The 15678-nt window shown below is 40.3% G+C and overlaps 1 protein-coding gene across 5 annotated transcripts in view; it reads left to right on the forward strand.

The window, feature by feature from the left end:
- Ercc6l2 (ERCC excision repair 6 like 2) overlaps positions 1-15678 on the forward strand; it is a 75206-nt gene that overhangs the window by 50207 nt on the left and 9321 nt on the right. For all 5 annotated transcript variants that reach the window (XM_050143888.1, XM_050143887.1, XM_050143886.1 and 2 more), the window contains one exon: positions 574-728. In XM_050143888.1, coding sequence (XP_049999845.1) covers positions 574-728 — 155 coding nt within the window. The remainder of the gene's footprint in view (positions 1-573; positions 729-15678) is intronic.

Genomic DNA, 15678 nt, shown 5'->3' on the forward strand with positions numbered 1-15678 from the left:
CCTTTTTCCGTTTCCTTTTTAAAATGTTGCGATAGTAACGTGGTAACATTAAAATAAAGCAAGCTATTAAGCATAGTTGCTTATACTCCTCAACAATACTCAGGAGGCTTAGAGAGGAGAATTACCAAGAGTTCTAGGCCATCCTGAGCTGCAGAGTAAGCTCTTATCTCAAGGAAGCACAAAGATAATAATAATTTTAAAATACAGCAAGCATAGCCAGATGTGGTGGTGCACACCTTTAATCTTAGCAATGGGGAGTAAGAGCCGGACTGACTATGAGTTTGAGACCAGCCTGGTCTACATAGTGAGTTCCAGGTCAGCCAGGGCTACTACTAAGTAAGGCGCTATCTTATAAAGAAAGAAAGGGAGGGAGGGAAGGAAGGAAGGAAGCATAACTAGGAGGCTAAGACAGAAGAATCACAGGTTTGAAACTAACCTGGGCTGCAGAGCAAGAAGGTGTCAAAAATAGAGGGAGTAACAAAGCAGGTATATCCTGTTCCTAGTGTGCTGTGGATAAGTAGAGCCGATTGCATCGTAGTGATTAATCATGTAATAAACATGTTTGCCTCCTAGGTGGTGTTCAGGAAGTGGCATATATCCACTCAAATCAGAATGTGATTGGATCAAGCAGAGCTGAAAATCACATGAGCCACTGGGCAACACGTGATGTATTTGAGTTGAAGCAGTTTTCTCAGCTCCCTGCTAATGTAGCTGTTTGCAGTTCTAAGGTAAGAAAATTTAGTTTTTATTTCACTTTTCACAAAAGTTTCTCAGTAGGGTCCTTTTTGATGTTTTTGTTTTTGTTTTTCAAGACAAGGTTTCTCTGTAGCTTTGGAGCCTGTCCTGGAGCTAGCTCTTATAAACCAGGTTGGCCTCGAACTCACAGAGATCCGCCTGCCTCTGCCTCCCAAGTGCTGGGATTAAAGGCATGTACCACCACCACCCAGCTAATAGGATTCTTTTTATGACCTCAGAAGTAGCTGCTGATTCTATTAGGAGACATAGAACTAAGTGTGGAAAAGCCATATAGCATTGTAATAGTTACAGTCACAGAAGATGTTGGGAATGTGTGGTGGCTTGAATGAGAACGTTGCTGGAGATGTATCACTGTGGGCAGGCTTCCCAGAGTAGTCTCTCTGCCTTCTGCTTGTGGATCAAGATACGAATTCTCAGCTACTGTCCAGCACATGCCTGTCTGCCTTCCTGCCTCACACCAGGCTCCCTGCCGTGATGGTCACAGATTCTAACCCTCTGAAACTCTAAACTCTAAATAAACTCTTTTTCTTTTATAAGTTGCCTTCATCTTGGTATTTTATCACAGCAAAAGGACAAATTAAATGACATCCTCCTACAGTATCCGTAGAGTAAATGTAATGATGGGTTTTAAAAGGACCCAGTTTAATATGCAAATTTAGGTTTTTCTTTTGAAAGGAAGCAGATACTGTTTTTTGCCCTCCCATTACCCTTTTGTGTTTTTCCTACCCCTCTCCTTTTTAGACAACATCCTCTGCTTGCATATCCCTTTCCTACTTCCATATTGTGTATTTACATTTTTATTTTATTTAGATTCTCTGTACAAGAGAAAACACGTAGTGTTTGTCTCTCAGTCAGGCTTATTTTGCTGCATTCAGCAAGAATCCCCTTCGACCCATTTTCCTGCAGGGAACATAATCTCATTCTTTCCCCTTGTGTATATAAACTTTATTTTCTTTACCCGTTCATCAGTTAGTGCATCTCTGCTGGTTCATGTCTTGGCTGTTGTAGATAGTGTTAGAATGAACATGGATGGTCAAATATCTCTGCAGTACACTAGAGTTAATGAGATAATTCACTGGATATTGGCCACACGGAGAACATCACAGTTAACACAGTTCATCTAGATGTGAGCTTGAAAAGCATCTCCCACATGTAGAGATAGTAAGCAGCCTCTTCAGAGCCATCTTTAAGAAAGATGTGAAACAAGAAATGCACCTCCCCTCTATCCCGCTTTGACCTCAGCGTTTTATAGGAACAGTCTCATCTGAAATCCTGTCTCTGCATAGTTTTCATAATGAGATTCATCTCCTACCATGAAAGAGGCAAGTATCTATCCTGTGAGGTTTCTTTTTTTCATTATTTCTAAAACTTTCCATAATAAATTTTGGTCACATTCTTTCCCCTCCCCCAACTCATCCCAGGTCCCTCTCTCTTTATCCACCCTACTTCATATTATTTTTCTTTCTTTTGTTAAAAAAAGGAAAGACCTAAAATACACAAGCTTTTTCATGTTTCTTTTTTATTGTTGTAGTAATACTTACTAGTTTTTATTGGTAGAACATTCTATAGATGTACTAAAGTAAGACCTCTTTCTCTCGAAATAAATTTGTAATTATTCCTGTTATTTGACAATACAAATATAAAATAGTATGCAAAATAACATATTTCACCTTCAATTATACTTATTTTCTGTTTTTATTTTTTAATTATTTTTAAATTAAAATATATTACTTCCCTTCTTTCCTTTCCTCCCTCCAACACCTTGCATGCCCACACTCCCTGTCAAATTGATGACCATTTTCTCTTTGATTATTGTTGTGTACACATTTATATATATATATATATATACATATATATGTATATACATATGCATAAATAATATAAATATAACCTGCTGAATTTGTGTGTGTGTGTGTAAATTCAGAGCTGACCATTTGTATTTGATAACCAACTTAGAGTACTCATCCCTGGGAAAGAATCCTCTCAGCAGTCATTAGTTGCCTGTAGTTCTTTGTATAGTGAACCCCATGAGATTTTTCCCTTTCAGTAGAAAGAAATAGTCATAATGATGTTGTCATTATTGTGGGTCTCATTTAGGCAGCCATATTGTTGTGGTATCATGGGTGTTGCTTCCCTGTCATGGAAATCCATATGGAAATCATTAAAAAGCTAAAAATAAATCTTATATAATCCGTTCATCTATACTGCTTCTTGGCATATGCCCACAGGACTTGATATCCTACCCAATAATACTTCTCAGCAATATCCTTGGCTGTGTTAAAATTTCAACAACTTAAATATCCTTCAGAAGATAATGAAATGTGCTATATATTCACTATAGAATGCTATTCAACCATAACAAGCAAAATTTATATTTTGATATTTAAAGACTATCTTTGTAAGGATATCTACAATGAAACCGCATGTGTCTTGTGTTTCAGTTCAGACCAGAAAGAAAGGTTTTAAGTTTGTAAAGGAAAGGCGCTGTGTGTCCCAGACTTCACTCCACCTGTGGGGCTCTGTGTCCCAGGACTGTACTGTGGGGCTGTGTGTCACAGAATTCTGTGCCTGTGGGGCTGTGTGTCTCAGAACTGTACCTGTGGGGCTGTGTGTCACAGAGCTGTACTGTGGGGCTGTGTGTCTCAGAACTGTACTGTGGGGCTGTGTGTCACAGAATTCTGTACCTGTGGGGCTGTGTGTCTCAGAACTGTACCTGTGGGCTGTGTGTCTCAGAGCTGTACTGTGGGGCTGTGTGTCTCAGAGCTGTACTGTGAGGCTGTGTCACACTAAGCCTGTGGTGATTCAGCTTCCTTTCTCAATCAACCACATGTCTTCAACTTAAGGTTGCTTAAAGTTTTCTGAAAAAAAGTGTACAAAGACAGCATTCAATTAAGGATTAATCACTATGGCAACTGAGATATGGTGACTAAAGGGGGAGGATGTATTCTCCCCTGAGTTTCCTGCCAGCTGTCATAGTCAACCTTTGCTGCCTGAATCCAAGCCAAAATATAGACTGTGACCAACTCTAAGAAACTATATCTGTATTTTTATAAATTGGTACAAGTATCAGACTATAAAAGAAGACTTAATCCCCTGAATTGGATGACAGACACTTGGCACTCCTGCTAGTGTTTGACAGAAAATAATGGGTCACTTTGTAGTAAAACCTGGATTAATAGTAAACCCTTCTTTATATGATTTCAGTGTGCTGTAAATGAGTGGGCTAAGCGGGCTGTCAGGCTGAGGTGGGAGTGTCTTTTTATAATCAACGGAGATTTAAGTATTGTTGAGAATACTATAAACTCAAAATGTTGTGTTAGCAGGAACTTCTCTTGTATGTGTGTTAGATTGACATTCTTTGGATTACTTACTGCAAGGATTTCTGTGAGCTTTGGTGGATTGATTGCAGTGTGTTTATACAACTTTGGAGTCAGCAAGGAGGAGTGGACTGTTTATAATGAGCAGAGTTTGGGTAAAGGGAACATTCTATTACTCTATTTTTATCAGGATAATCGTCAATGGTATAAAGTAATTGACTAGTTTATGAGGTAGTCCAGTAAGTACAGTGTATGGATTTAACAAGTTAACAGAATTTACTCTCAGTGGGGCTTTTCTTGTCTACTAATTTTTCTTCTTTATCTCAATATTAACTTTATCAGATAGTTTTTTTTTTCAAGTAACAAGTGGGATTAAGATTTCTGGGACTGCAGTGAATATATGCATGAGGTTATGGTACTACTATTGGCATGAAAGGAGCTTTGTGTCTTTATCCCTAAGAGGAAGATTGATTGTAGGTGACATTCTTTTCCACAAAAACAGTGCATCATCTGAGTGAAGAATACTCGTGTGTTAAACAGAAGGACAAGCCAGTGCTCTTGTATACATAGCCCTGTCCTTCTTAGAGCTACGGTCCAAGAAAACCTGTGGTATCCTTCCTCATAGTATCCAAAACACACTCACTGCCTTGAAAAATAATTTTTAAAAAAGGTGCTGAAATTACTCAAAACAGAACATAGATTTTTATTATTATAATAGTGGGAATGGCTTAATAGTCACATGAGGGATAAACTCTTCTATGGTTCTATGTAATTATCTATTATTACTTTTTGTTCGTTGTTCATTAATAAGGTAGCTTTGGTAAGTCTTCTAATTTTATTAAGAACCTGTCCTGAACTATGACTTATTTCCCATGAAAAGGGATAGAGAAAACATATGTATATATACATACATATATTTTTTAAGAACTTAGCCAGCATTGGATTAGATGAACAAAAATAATTTTTCCTTTTAGGAAGTGGTATAATTCTAACCCTTTTCCTAGATGTTGAGGCTTCTGATTGCACAAAGAAATTGACTTTGAAAAACTTCATGGTTTAGACAGTTGTGAGGTTTTACTAATTTATAAAATGCCATTTCTCCAAATAATGCCTTCTGGTAACAAGATAGAAGTTCAGAGGTTAAAAAAGCCTCATTGAACCTTCATTGGTTCTACCTAATGAACTAAGGGATAGTAAGCAATGAACAGTGCTTTTCAAATTGCATTTTATACCTTTATGAAGATCGTGGTGTCAAACAGACATAGTCACATGATAGAAACACTTACTACATCATCATCTGAGAACACTACCTCTGTACATGAAATCCTGAGTTTTTATATAAACATAAAATTGGGGGGGAAATCATTATATTTCAGTTTGAAGAATTTAGGGAAAGTATATCCACACATTTCATTTTAGTTAATTTTAAAGTGCGACACTAGGGTCTCCTTCCAGCCCCGGGAACAGCTGCCGGCTTCTATCCTTGGGACCTTTCTTGCCGCTTGTCTTTTCCTGTGTGTTCCTTTTCCTTTGATCTCTAGTTGAAGATTTCAGATTGATTTAAATATAATTATATCATTTTCTTCTCTTTGCTCCCTCCAGTCTCTCCCATATACTCCATCCTCTTTTCTCCCTCTCCAAAGCATGGCCTCTTTCATTTGCTCTCTCTCTCTCTCTCTCTCTCTCTCTCTCTCTCTCTCTCTCTCTCTCTCTCTCTCTCTCACACACACACACACACACACACCCCTACAAATATAAATACAACCTGCTCATTCTGTGAAATGTTGATCATATGTTTATGGTTTTAAAGGCTTACTGCTTGGTTTTAGGTAACCTATGAGGGGGCTTATCCCTGGGGAGCACAATTTTTCCTGCTCTCAGTATTCTTTAGGTACCTGTAAGAACATACATACCTCTTCAAATAAACCAGAAGTGTGGATTTCCCTAAGTAGGATGTATTTCTGACTCACTTTTGATAACCTAAATTGAGTTTGTATTTGAGTCAATACTTTTCCCAGAAGATTTAACTGTTACTTTTGTCAAGGCACAATGGCTTCAGACACTATTTTGGTCTTGGAAAGTTTGTTTTGTTGTTGGGTTTGATTGGTTTGATTTATTTTGGTTTTCATTGATGGAGATGAACACTGGGCCTTTGTGCATGTTAGGCAGGCGCTCTACCATTGCGCTTTACCCAGTCTGTGTTCTGAACAGTTAGTTTCAATCATCGTTTCTGTGAACAACTTTCTGATTTTTCTGGAAATCACCTTACTCAGAGACAGTACTGAGTGTATCCAGACTGGGGGTCCTCTATATAGATGAGAAATTGTGACATTCTGGCACACACGTTTTGGTTTTGGCCCCTGTTTGGGTCATAATGTCTCCAAAGCAGGTCCTAGATACCTGTCTCCCACCAGTACTGCCTTTTTATCTTAGGGCCAACCTTATAGAAATTCCATGACTGAAGAGCCTCATCACAGGAGGGTCCTGTCCTGTCCTGTCCTGAGAGGGAGGAGGCTATGAAGAACAATTAGTACAGACAGGCCTTGCTGGGTTTCCCCATCCAGCCTGCTAGCAATTGTGCCTATGCAGTAAAATAGCCATAAAAGCTAAGGAGGAGCCGGGCGATGGTGGCGCACGCCTTTAATCCCAGCACTCGGGCAGGCGGATCTCTGTGAGTTCGAGGCCAGCCTGGTCTACAAGAGCTAGTTCCAGGACAGGAACCAAAAAGCTATGGAGAAACCCTGTCCCTAAGGAGGATGGGTTTGATCTTCTGACTAGCTGCGCACGTGGAGGTTACAATAGAGTGGCATACCCAGGGTGGGCATGACAGCTCCATACCACGTCCCCACAACTTTGCCTCTGCATATTGCTTCCGTGTGTGGAATATCCTGAGCAGTAAACTAGTGAGCAGAACTGCTCTAGCAGGCACAGCCGAGCTAAACTGAGGCGCACAGTTGGCATCTGGAGCTGTGGAAATGCTGGTCTTGGAGAGACGGCGCCAGAATTAAATTAGAGGACATGAAGTGCGTGACCACTACTGCTAGTGAAGAATATCCTTACACACTGAAAGCAGAATTGTAGTGTGAGAACAAATATAGAAACACTCTCAAGTTTGTGTGGAACCCCACACCTCCAACCATACCTAATCTGCTGGCTGACCTCATTCACACGTCTCAATGCCAGTCATTACAGACAGGATGTGACCTTCCTGTAGCTTAACGTCATGTGTATCTGTTCTCTCTTGATGTAAGGATCAAGATATAACATACACTTCCAGATATGACCACCACCACTCAGCAATGGCAACAGAGTGGGCTTTCACCACACGCTCATTACTGGTAACCCTACATTAAGATCCAGCGTAAAGAAGAGCTCACCTCCAAAACTCCTTCAGCTCAGCTTCTCAAGTCAGAGTAGTCACACTGGCATGTAATGCAGAAGGATTCGTCAGGTTTGAGCCCCATGCATGCTGGTTATTCCTCATTGTTCATCATGGTGCTGGCAAAGAAGCCTACTAATAAAAGAGCACATGGAGAATGGAGTAAGGAAGATGCCCTGTCCCATGTGTGAAGTCAGAGTGAGACTTTGTTTTCTCCCTTCCACGGGTCTGTGAAATTTCTTCAGTTTTTTAAAACATTTATTTTGTGTGTGTGTGTGTGTGTGTGTGTGTGTGTGATGTATGTGTGTGTTTCACCAGGCATGGCGTGTGTGTGTATGTGTACACGTGTGTGTGCATGTGTTACATGTATATGGAACTTTTAGAAATTAGTGCTCTACTTCTACCTCATGGAGTCTGGGGCTTGAACTCAGGTTGTCAAGTTTAGTAGCAAGCACTTCTGTTTGCTGTCCACCAGCCAAGTTCTGTGAAATGTCTTACTATAGTCTGGGCATGGAGGTGCGTGTTTATATAATGTCAGCACTCCAGAGTCTAAAGCAGAATTGTAAGTTCAGTGCCATCCTATGCTACGTGCTGAGTTTTAAGTTAGCCTAGACCACAAAGTGATAGATCCTGTCACAAAACCACCACAGAATAAAGTTGCTTTAGACTGCAGCTGTTAGACTTCTGGGAGGAAAGGAGCCAGAGTTACCAGCTTCAGCCTCCTCTTCTTCCCAAAACATGTTTCAGACTTGAATCTGTTTGTGTTTTCAGGCCTATCATTTTTATAACATGCAGAAAATGTGACTTTTGTGTGTATTTGGAGTGGGTCCTCTAGCCACTTGGTTTTTCTCCCAACTGATGGCTTAATGTTTAAGAGTAGCTTTTAGACTTAGGTTTTTCTTAAATACAAAGACCTACATTATGATAACCTTGCATAATTAATTAGAGTATTTTCACCCTTGTACAAAGATCCTTAAACAGCCTTGTCACTTTAGACCCAGCTGCCATCTGAATGAATTACTTACACTGTGCTATCTGTTTTGATAGCACTCCCCGTTCCTTGTATTACAAAGATAAGAAATTTTATGCCTTTGTGTGTTCTTACAGTTTGGTCCTTAACCAAAGAGATCTGTTTTTAAGTCTTTTGTTTGAACAGATGTGTAAACAAAACATTGCAGCCTGAGACTTCACTGTTTAAGGCTTGATGAAGACAGAAACTGAAAGAACACTTGATTTGTAGTCTTCATCGCATACATGGTGTGCTGGGGATGATGGACGAGTATGGCCACACATGGTGGTGACCTGAGAGTGTCTTTAGAGCTCTCTGCTAGTCTTGGGAACAAGTTGTAGGCTCCAGACTTTCCTGGGATAGACAGGTCCTCTGTTCATCTTAGAACTAGCCTTCTGAGTTGAGCCTTTCTTCATCATGACTTTCCACTACCTTTAAAAACCCCCCCTTAGTTCCAATTCCCTATTAATGATCAAGCCTATCCATCCCTTATCTGCCCAGTAAAGGATTTCACTAGTTCCTGTTAACCTGCCACAGATAGGCTCTCTTGCCCGTGCACCACTCTGAGCATCATCCTTCCTCCGAAATGTGCAGGGTAAGGTGGCTGGGGAGATATTATGCTGGTAATGGATGCAGCTCCAGAACTAGCCCCAAGAGAGATTATCCATTATACTTTTATCTCTTTTCTGTAAAATAGGAGCTAGGGACTTGTCTTAGAGTTTTATTGCTATGAAGAAACATCATGACCGTGGCAACTCTTATGAAAGAAAACATCTAGTTGAGGCTGCTTACGGTTCAGAGGTAGTCCGTTATCTTCCTGTGGGGAAGTTTGGCAGCATGCAGGCAGACATGCTGAAGAAAGAGCTGAGAGTTCTACATCACAAGCTGCAGGCAGAGAGAACCACTGGGCCTGGCTTGGGTTTCTGAACCACCAAAGCCCATCCCCAGTGACACACTTCCTCCAACAAGGCCACACCTCCAATAATGCCACTCCCAGTGGGCCTTTGGGGGCCATTTTCATTCAAACCACAACAGGGATCCTCATGATGGTCTTCAAAAGTTAGCCTCATGGTGAGCATTGTGGCAAGCTTGTATAGCCAAAACATTCTGAGAGCTGAAACAGAAGTACCCAAGTTCTTGGACTACATCATTAGTTTTAAGGTCACGTGCAACAACATTGAAAAACCCTGTGTCAAAAAAATAAAAGTTCTTCATTCTCCTGGATTTTAATCTCTTGGCCCATTTGTTAGCAGATGTGGTCATGAGGCCTTTTCCCATCAAATTCTCGTTCCCTTATTATCCCTATGTAAGTGCCCTCTATGGTTCTTTAGCAGTTTACTTCCTAACTTATTTTTCACTTCAATTAATGTTAATAAAAAGTGGTTTTTGTTTTGTAAACATTCTCTGTACTATACAGTGCTGTTCCTAGTGTATACAATCCATATGTGGCTGAGTAAACAGAAAAAAGGAAGTGTGAGTAGACAGCTGTGAGGTAGGAAGAGCCCTCCTTTTGAAAGTGTACTGATGCTAATGATTCCTGTCTACAGTTTTCTTAACCCTTTCATACTGAAAACTCTGTAGCTTTCCTTTTTTTTAGCTGCGCCTGAAATAAAACTCGGTGCTTGAATGAAAGTAAGGCACCTTGGCTTTGGCCTCGTAATCAGAGCCTGCATTTCACTAAAGGACTAAGACAGAGGCTTCTGAGATGGTTCAGCAGGTGAAGGCCAGCAGCCCTGCCCCCCCCCCTTGATGGAAGAAAACCACTGGCCCCCACGCACATGCTTTGGCATGTGAGTACTAAAGCCAGGCATGGCAGCACACGCCTTTAATCCTAGCACCCAGGAGGCAGAGGCAGACAGATCTCTGTAAGTTTGAGGTCAGCCTGGTCTATAGAACAAGTTTCAGGACTGCTAGGGCTACACAGAGAAACCCTGTCTCAAAAAACAAGCAAACATAAAGACTCAGTATTGTCCAAGGCTGTTTGGCAGTTTCCTGCTGCAGAAGGGCAATAGTGCAGTATGGCTGAAAAGACCTAGTGCGGATTCGTCTGTTTCCTCGAGTTTTGCTCTAAGAGATTTTATTTAAGAGATTTTTTTTTTTTTCCTATTTTGTCTTCTAAGTGGGAAAAGGTTGATTTAGATTACCTTGAGTTTCAGATTTGCATGCTCTTATGTAAAGCAAGGGGAAGGGAGGGTACAAGTGAACACATCCCTAGCATTCTTCCTTCATAAATGCCTTCTTAGCTACAAAGTTTCTCTATAGCTTTGGAGCCTGTCCCAGAACTAGCTCTCGTAGGCCAGGCTGGCTTTGAACTCACAGAGACCCTCCTGCCTCTGCCTCCCAAGTGCTGTGCTGGGATTAAAGGCATGCGCCACTACCACCCAGCTCATGTGTCTTCTATAATTTACAATAATAAATCATAGTAAATATATGCTTATCCAGCCTTAAATAGCAGTTTTATATTTTGAATCACATTTTAAAGGTAAACCAGAAAAATCAACAGTGATTCGAAAGTTTTATCAAAGTTAATGCAAAGCAATCATTTGTCTATGCTAAAATTAAAACTTTTTTATTTAGACAGAAAAGGGAAAATAGTGTGGGAAGCCCTTCTGTATATGTGTTGCTTTTATTGGTTAATGAATAAAGAGGCTGTTTTGACCTATGGTTTACTTTTTCTGTCTTTATCTAATAAAGCTCCGAAAGGACAGCAGGGTTATTTCCCTTATTTTCCCATTTTCAACTGACTGTTCCTGGTAGACTCTACATGTCCAAAGAGGAAAGAAATGTTACTTACTGCTTATTAATTAAACTGACTACCTTAATGTCCTCTGATGAGTTCATCTTTATGACTAACCTCCTGCTTTTTACTCAGGACATCTGATTAGATGGACTTGTTTAACTTTATATTATTGAGGAATGATTGCTGCATTTCTTCATTTGTGCAGTGAGTTTTATTTTTTAACAAAGATTCTGAAAGTTGGATTTGATTTTTTTCTCATACACACACAGTGGTGCACATACCTAACTTAACAGTGGTGCATAGTTTATGGGATTGGTCATCCACATAGCAATTACTGAGTGTAAGGCCGTTTGAAGTGTGATGTTTTCTAAGGTGTTTAGCAGAAATACTCGTACTCAATAAAGAGTACACCAGATTCTTACTTTCATAACTCCTTTCTTATTTTATTACAACCATAATTAGAATTTATGTCTGATGTAGCTTCAGAACCATTCATTTGTCAGTACCTTCTCTTTGAAAAAGTACTTTAATAATGAACATATTTGCATTAATTTTTCTTTTGAGAAGATATAACTTTTTTTTCATTTGAGACAAGGTTTTGTTGTATAGCTCAGGCTGGCCTCAAATTCACAATCCTTGTACCTCTATTCCTGAGTGCTAGGACTCCAGATGTCTGCTACCGTACCCAACTTCAAGACTGATCCTGATTTTTTTTTTTAATATTATTTATGAGTGTTTGGGCTGCATGACAAAGGCTAGCAGATGGCATGAGATCTCCTAGAACTGGAGTTGTAGGTGGTTGTGAGCCACCTTGTGGGCACTGAGAACCAAACCCAGGTCCTCTGCAAGAGCAGCAAATGCTCTGAATTGCTGAGTACTCGCTCTGGCCTCTAACATCAGTTACTTTTATGGTCAATGTGACAAAGTATATGACAGAAGCAACTTAGCAGAAGACTTATTTGGCCCAGAGCTTCAGTGTGTCATGGTAAGGAAGGCATGTTAGAGTTTGTGGCAGCAGAAGCGTGTGGCAGAGGCTCCACATGTTTTGGCAAGTCAGTAAAAGGGGGATCAAAAGCAGGGCCAGGCTGTAACCCTCAAGACTAACCCTAATGGTCTGTGTCTGTCAGAAAGCCTACATTCCAAAGGTTCCACAGCTTCCTTAGACAGTGCCACCAGCTGGGGACCAAATGTTCTAATACATGTGCCTGTAGGAGCATTTCATATATAAACTGTAACAGATTTTTAGAGAAAATATTAGAGATGCCAGGTTCATGTTTATAATTCTATCACTCAAGAAACAAAAGAAGCAGAAGCAAGAGAGTTGTGAGCTTAAGACCAGTGTGGGTCTTACGTACTGAGTTCAAGGCCAATTGGGGGTACATCCTGAAACACTGTCTCACCCAGTTCACCAATGAGTAGGAAGGGGGTAAATGTGGCTATGCAGAAACAGGGTTTGCTTCTTGTAGTTTTCCATCCAGTTCCTACCCAGTTATCCAGTTGTTGCCAGTCCTGCTCTCTGAGAAAAGAAAGGTGCTTTGAGCTTGATGCCTTGAGCCACAAGAGCAACTTCCCCCTCTGTCCTGATGTTAAAAGAGACAGGATTGCTTTTTAAATTCCTCATCCACTTTTCTTTAGGGACTTGGTATCACCTCACTGTCAGGACTCGATAGCGTGCCTGATCGTGAACTGTCCTGCCCTGGCTGCACATTGTCAGTGCCCTACGCTTCACTCAGCTGTTGTAAAGAGTTAGCTGTACGGCTTTAAAATAAAACAGTGAAAACCTCCTCTGTAACAAAAACACCAAGATATTTATAAATTAATATGGACATTATTAAAAAAAACAATTTTTAAAATCTACATAAATAGAGCTGCCATGTAAACCAGCAGTTCATAATTCTTTGTGCTCACGTACGCCTTAATACAATGAGAAAAAACTCTAGGCTTTTCTGTCTGAGAGTTGTGTGGATGCTCACATACACACCCTGCAAATGCAGCTTCAGAAGGTTCAAGAGTACCTTTTTCTGTGGTCCCTAGAACCTTCATAGGGCCAGTGAACTCTAGCAAAGGACCCTTAGTAAGAAAAAATCCCAGAGTCACTAAAATTCTTGCCCATGGGGCTAATCTCGTTAGTATGTTATCTTACCTGACAGCAGAAAACTAAGATTATAGGTGCAATTCAGGTTGAATCGAGGTGGTCTTGTTGAATTAACTGGATGGATACCATTAAAGGATACTTACTACCCATCTGGCCAGGATCCTTTGCCCTGAGTATCTGGCTGGACCTAGGAGAGTCACATTCCTTCTTACCAGCAGTACCCTCCCTGGCTGTCTGCACAGGGTGGTGTGACCCCAAAAGAAGTGTTACAGAAAGACAAGGACTGTGTTCTGCATCTGGGAGTTGGTGAAGTATGGAAATGAATTGTCCCCTAGAGCCTCCGAAAAGGAACATAACTCTGCCAGCACTTTGATTTTAGCCCAGTGAGACCCGTGTCAGACATACCTACAAAAATGTAAGGTCAGGAGTTTATGTTGTTTCAAGCCAATAATACCATGGTAACTTGTTATACAGCAATCAGAATGTAATCCACTACCTCCATTCCATACTTATAATTCAGTATAAATGTGACAGCACAAACATTCCTGAAATCTTAATACAGTTGGGCTAAATACAAATTTATGGCTTACAACCTAATTTCAATAAAGTAGTAAAATTATCTACTAAAATAGCAATTTGAAGTCATGTCTTTTAAAAAAAAAAGATGTCGAATTCATGTGAGGGGGGGAAATGAATTTTCTCCTTTTAAGAATCTGGTTTTAAATTGTGTAATATATCAGAAAATCTAATGACCTATTTATCCAGTATCTTTGGTTGCAAAGGCTGAATTCTTGAAGGATTTATAAAACTGATTCTTTAAATGTATATAAAATGTGAGCTTTGTAATGTCAGAAAGAGCAATCACATAAACAATTGAAAAGAGCCATTGCCCAGACTGTCTCCCCATGGCTTCAGAAATCACAGTGTAGCAGGAAGGGGAGTTCTTGGTTGGTCCAGCTGCTCCCCTGTTTATTCTCCTTGTGTTCACATTAGCATTCCCATCTCTTAAAATACTGAACAGTCTTCTCTGGGGGTTTAGAGTCTGTTACTTATAACCCTCATCTTGTTTCTGATAGAAATACATACATAACATCTCTTTTGGATTTATTTTAAAGATCAGGATTTTTTTTTCTCTTCAATGATGATGTTTTCAGGCAATTTAAAAACCTGATGGCCTTAACGAAGCAGCTTTCAGTATTCCTGACTGCTGTCGGCAGAGCTGCGGTCGCGCCTGTCTGCCTGGCACGGTTTGTTCCTGTGCACCATCATAGCTTCTGAAATGTCTGCTTATCTTCATTAGAGATGGTTTGCACACAGTTGCTTAGTTTGAAGTTTTGTTTCTCTAATTATTTGCCCTATGGTTGTATTCTGTCTCCATTTTCTGAATTCTTTTTTTATTTCTAAATACACTTTCCCTCTCTTCTCTCAGTACCTACACTAAATTCTGACTTATTTTATTTCTCTGGTTTATCAACCTCATTGCAGGCCTGTGCTTGCTGTCTAGCCCATGTATTGTTTCTGTTTTACCTTAAATCTGTTCCTTAAGGTTTGCATTTGGCACTGTCTTGAGTATCGTTATACAGTGCTATGCTGGGGTTTTCTTTCTCTTTTTTAAATCTTCCCCGATAAGATAATTGAAAGTGTCCTTCAGATTGCCTGATCACTGTCATTCTGCAATAGAATTCACATCTTGGCTATACCTGTGGCTTAACAATGCTGGGCTTTTAATGTTTTTTAGGACTCTCTTAATTTCTTTCCCAACTGAATCACAAGCCTCCTTTTGATTCAGGAAGCCTTCTTATACTGTTTTGGTATTTGGACCTCATTGGACTCTAGTTTTCACTGGTTCTTGGCCAGTTTTCAGCATAGCTTTTCTTACCAAACAGAATGTACAAAATCAGGTTCTCCAGTTGTCACCAACTGGCCATTCTGTTCGTCTCTAGTGGTTCTTTCTAGATACTACGCCCAAATGGGCCTTTTAGAAAGAACCACTTTTAGAAAGGAGTTCCCACAACAGTTCTTTCTGTCTAGGGTAAGAAGGAAGAAGATAGCCCCTACTTTTGTTCTGTGTACCAGTTTAGGCTTGTCTAACCTTCTTGTGGGGAGGGGAGTGCTGGGGAACTAAGGCACTGATTGTTTTGGACAAACATTTACCGCTCCTGCTTTTGCTGCTCCGTGTGTTTCTAGTATGCAGGTGGGTACATGTATGTGCACAAATGTGTCTTGTCTTCCTTGGGACAGTGCGCCCTAGGATCCTCCTGCCTCTTCCCCAGTGTCGGGATCACAAGTGTGCCCCACTGCACCCAGCTTTGATGAGTCCTAAGGTTAAACTGGGACCCTTTATCACTAGTAGAAGTACTAACACTCTTTAGTTAGTGTGCA

This window comes from Alexandromys fortis, unplaced genomic scaffold (genome assembly GCF_014885135.2).
Source record: "Alexandromys fortis isolate MF-2015 unplaced genomic scaffold, M_Fortis_MF-2015_v1.1 scaffold_1, whole genome shotgun sequence".
Taxonomy (NCBI): Eukaryota; Metazoa; Chordata; class Mammalia; order Rodentia; family Cricetidae; genus Alexandromys; species Alexandromys fortis.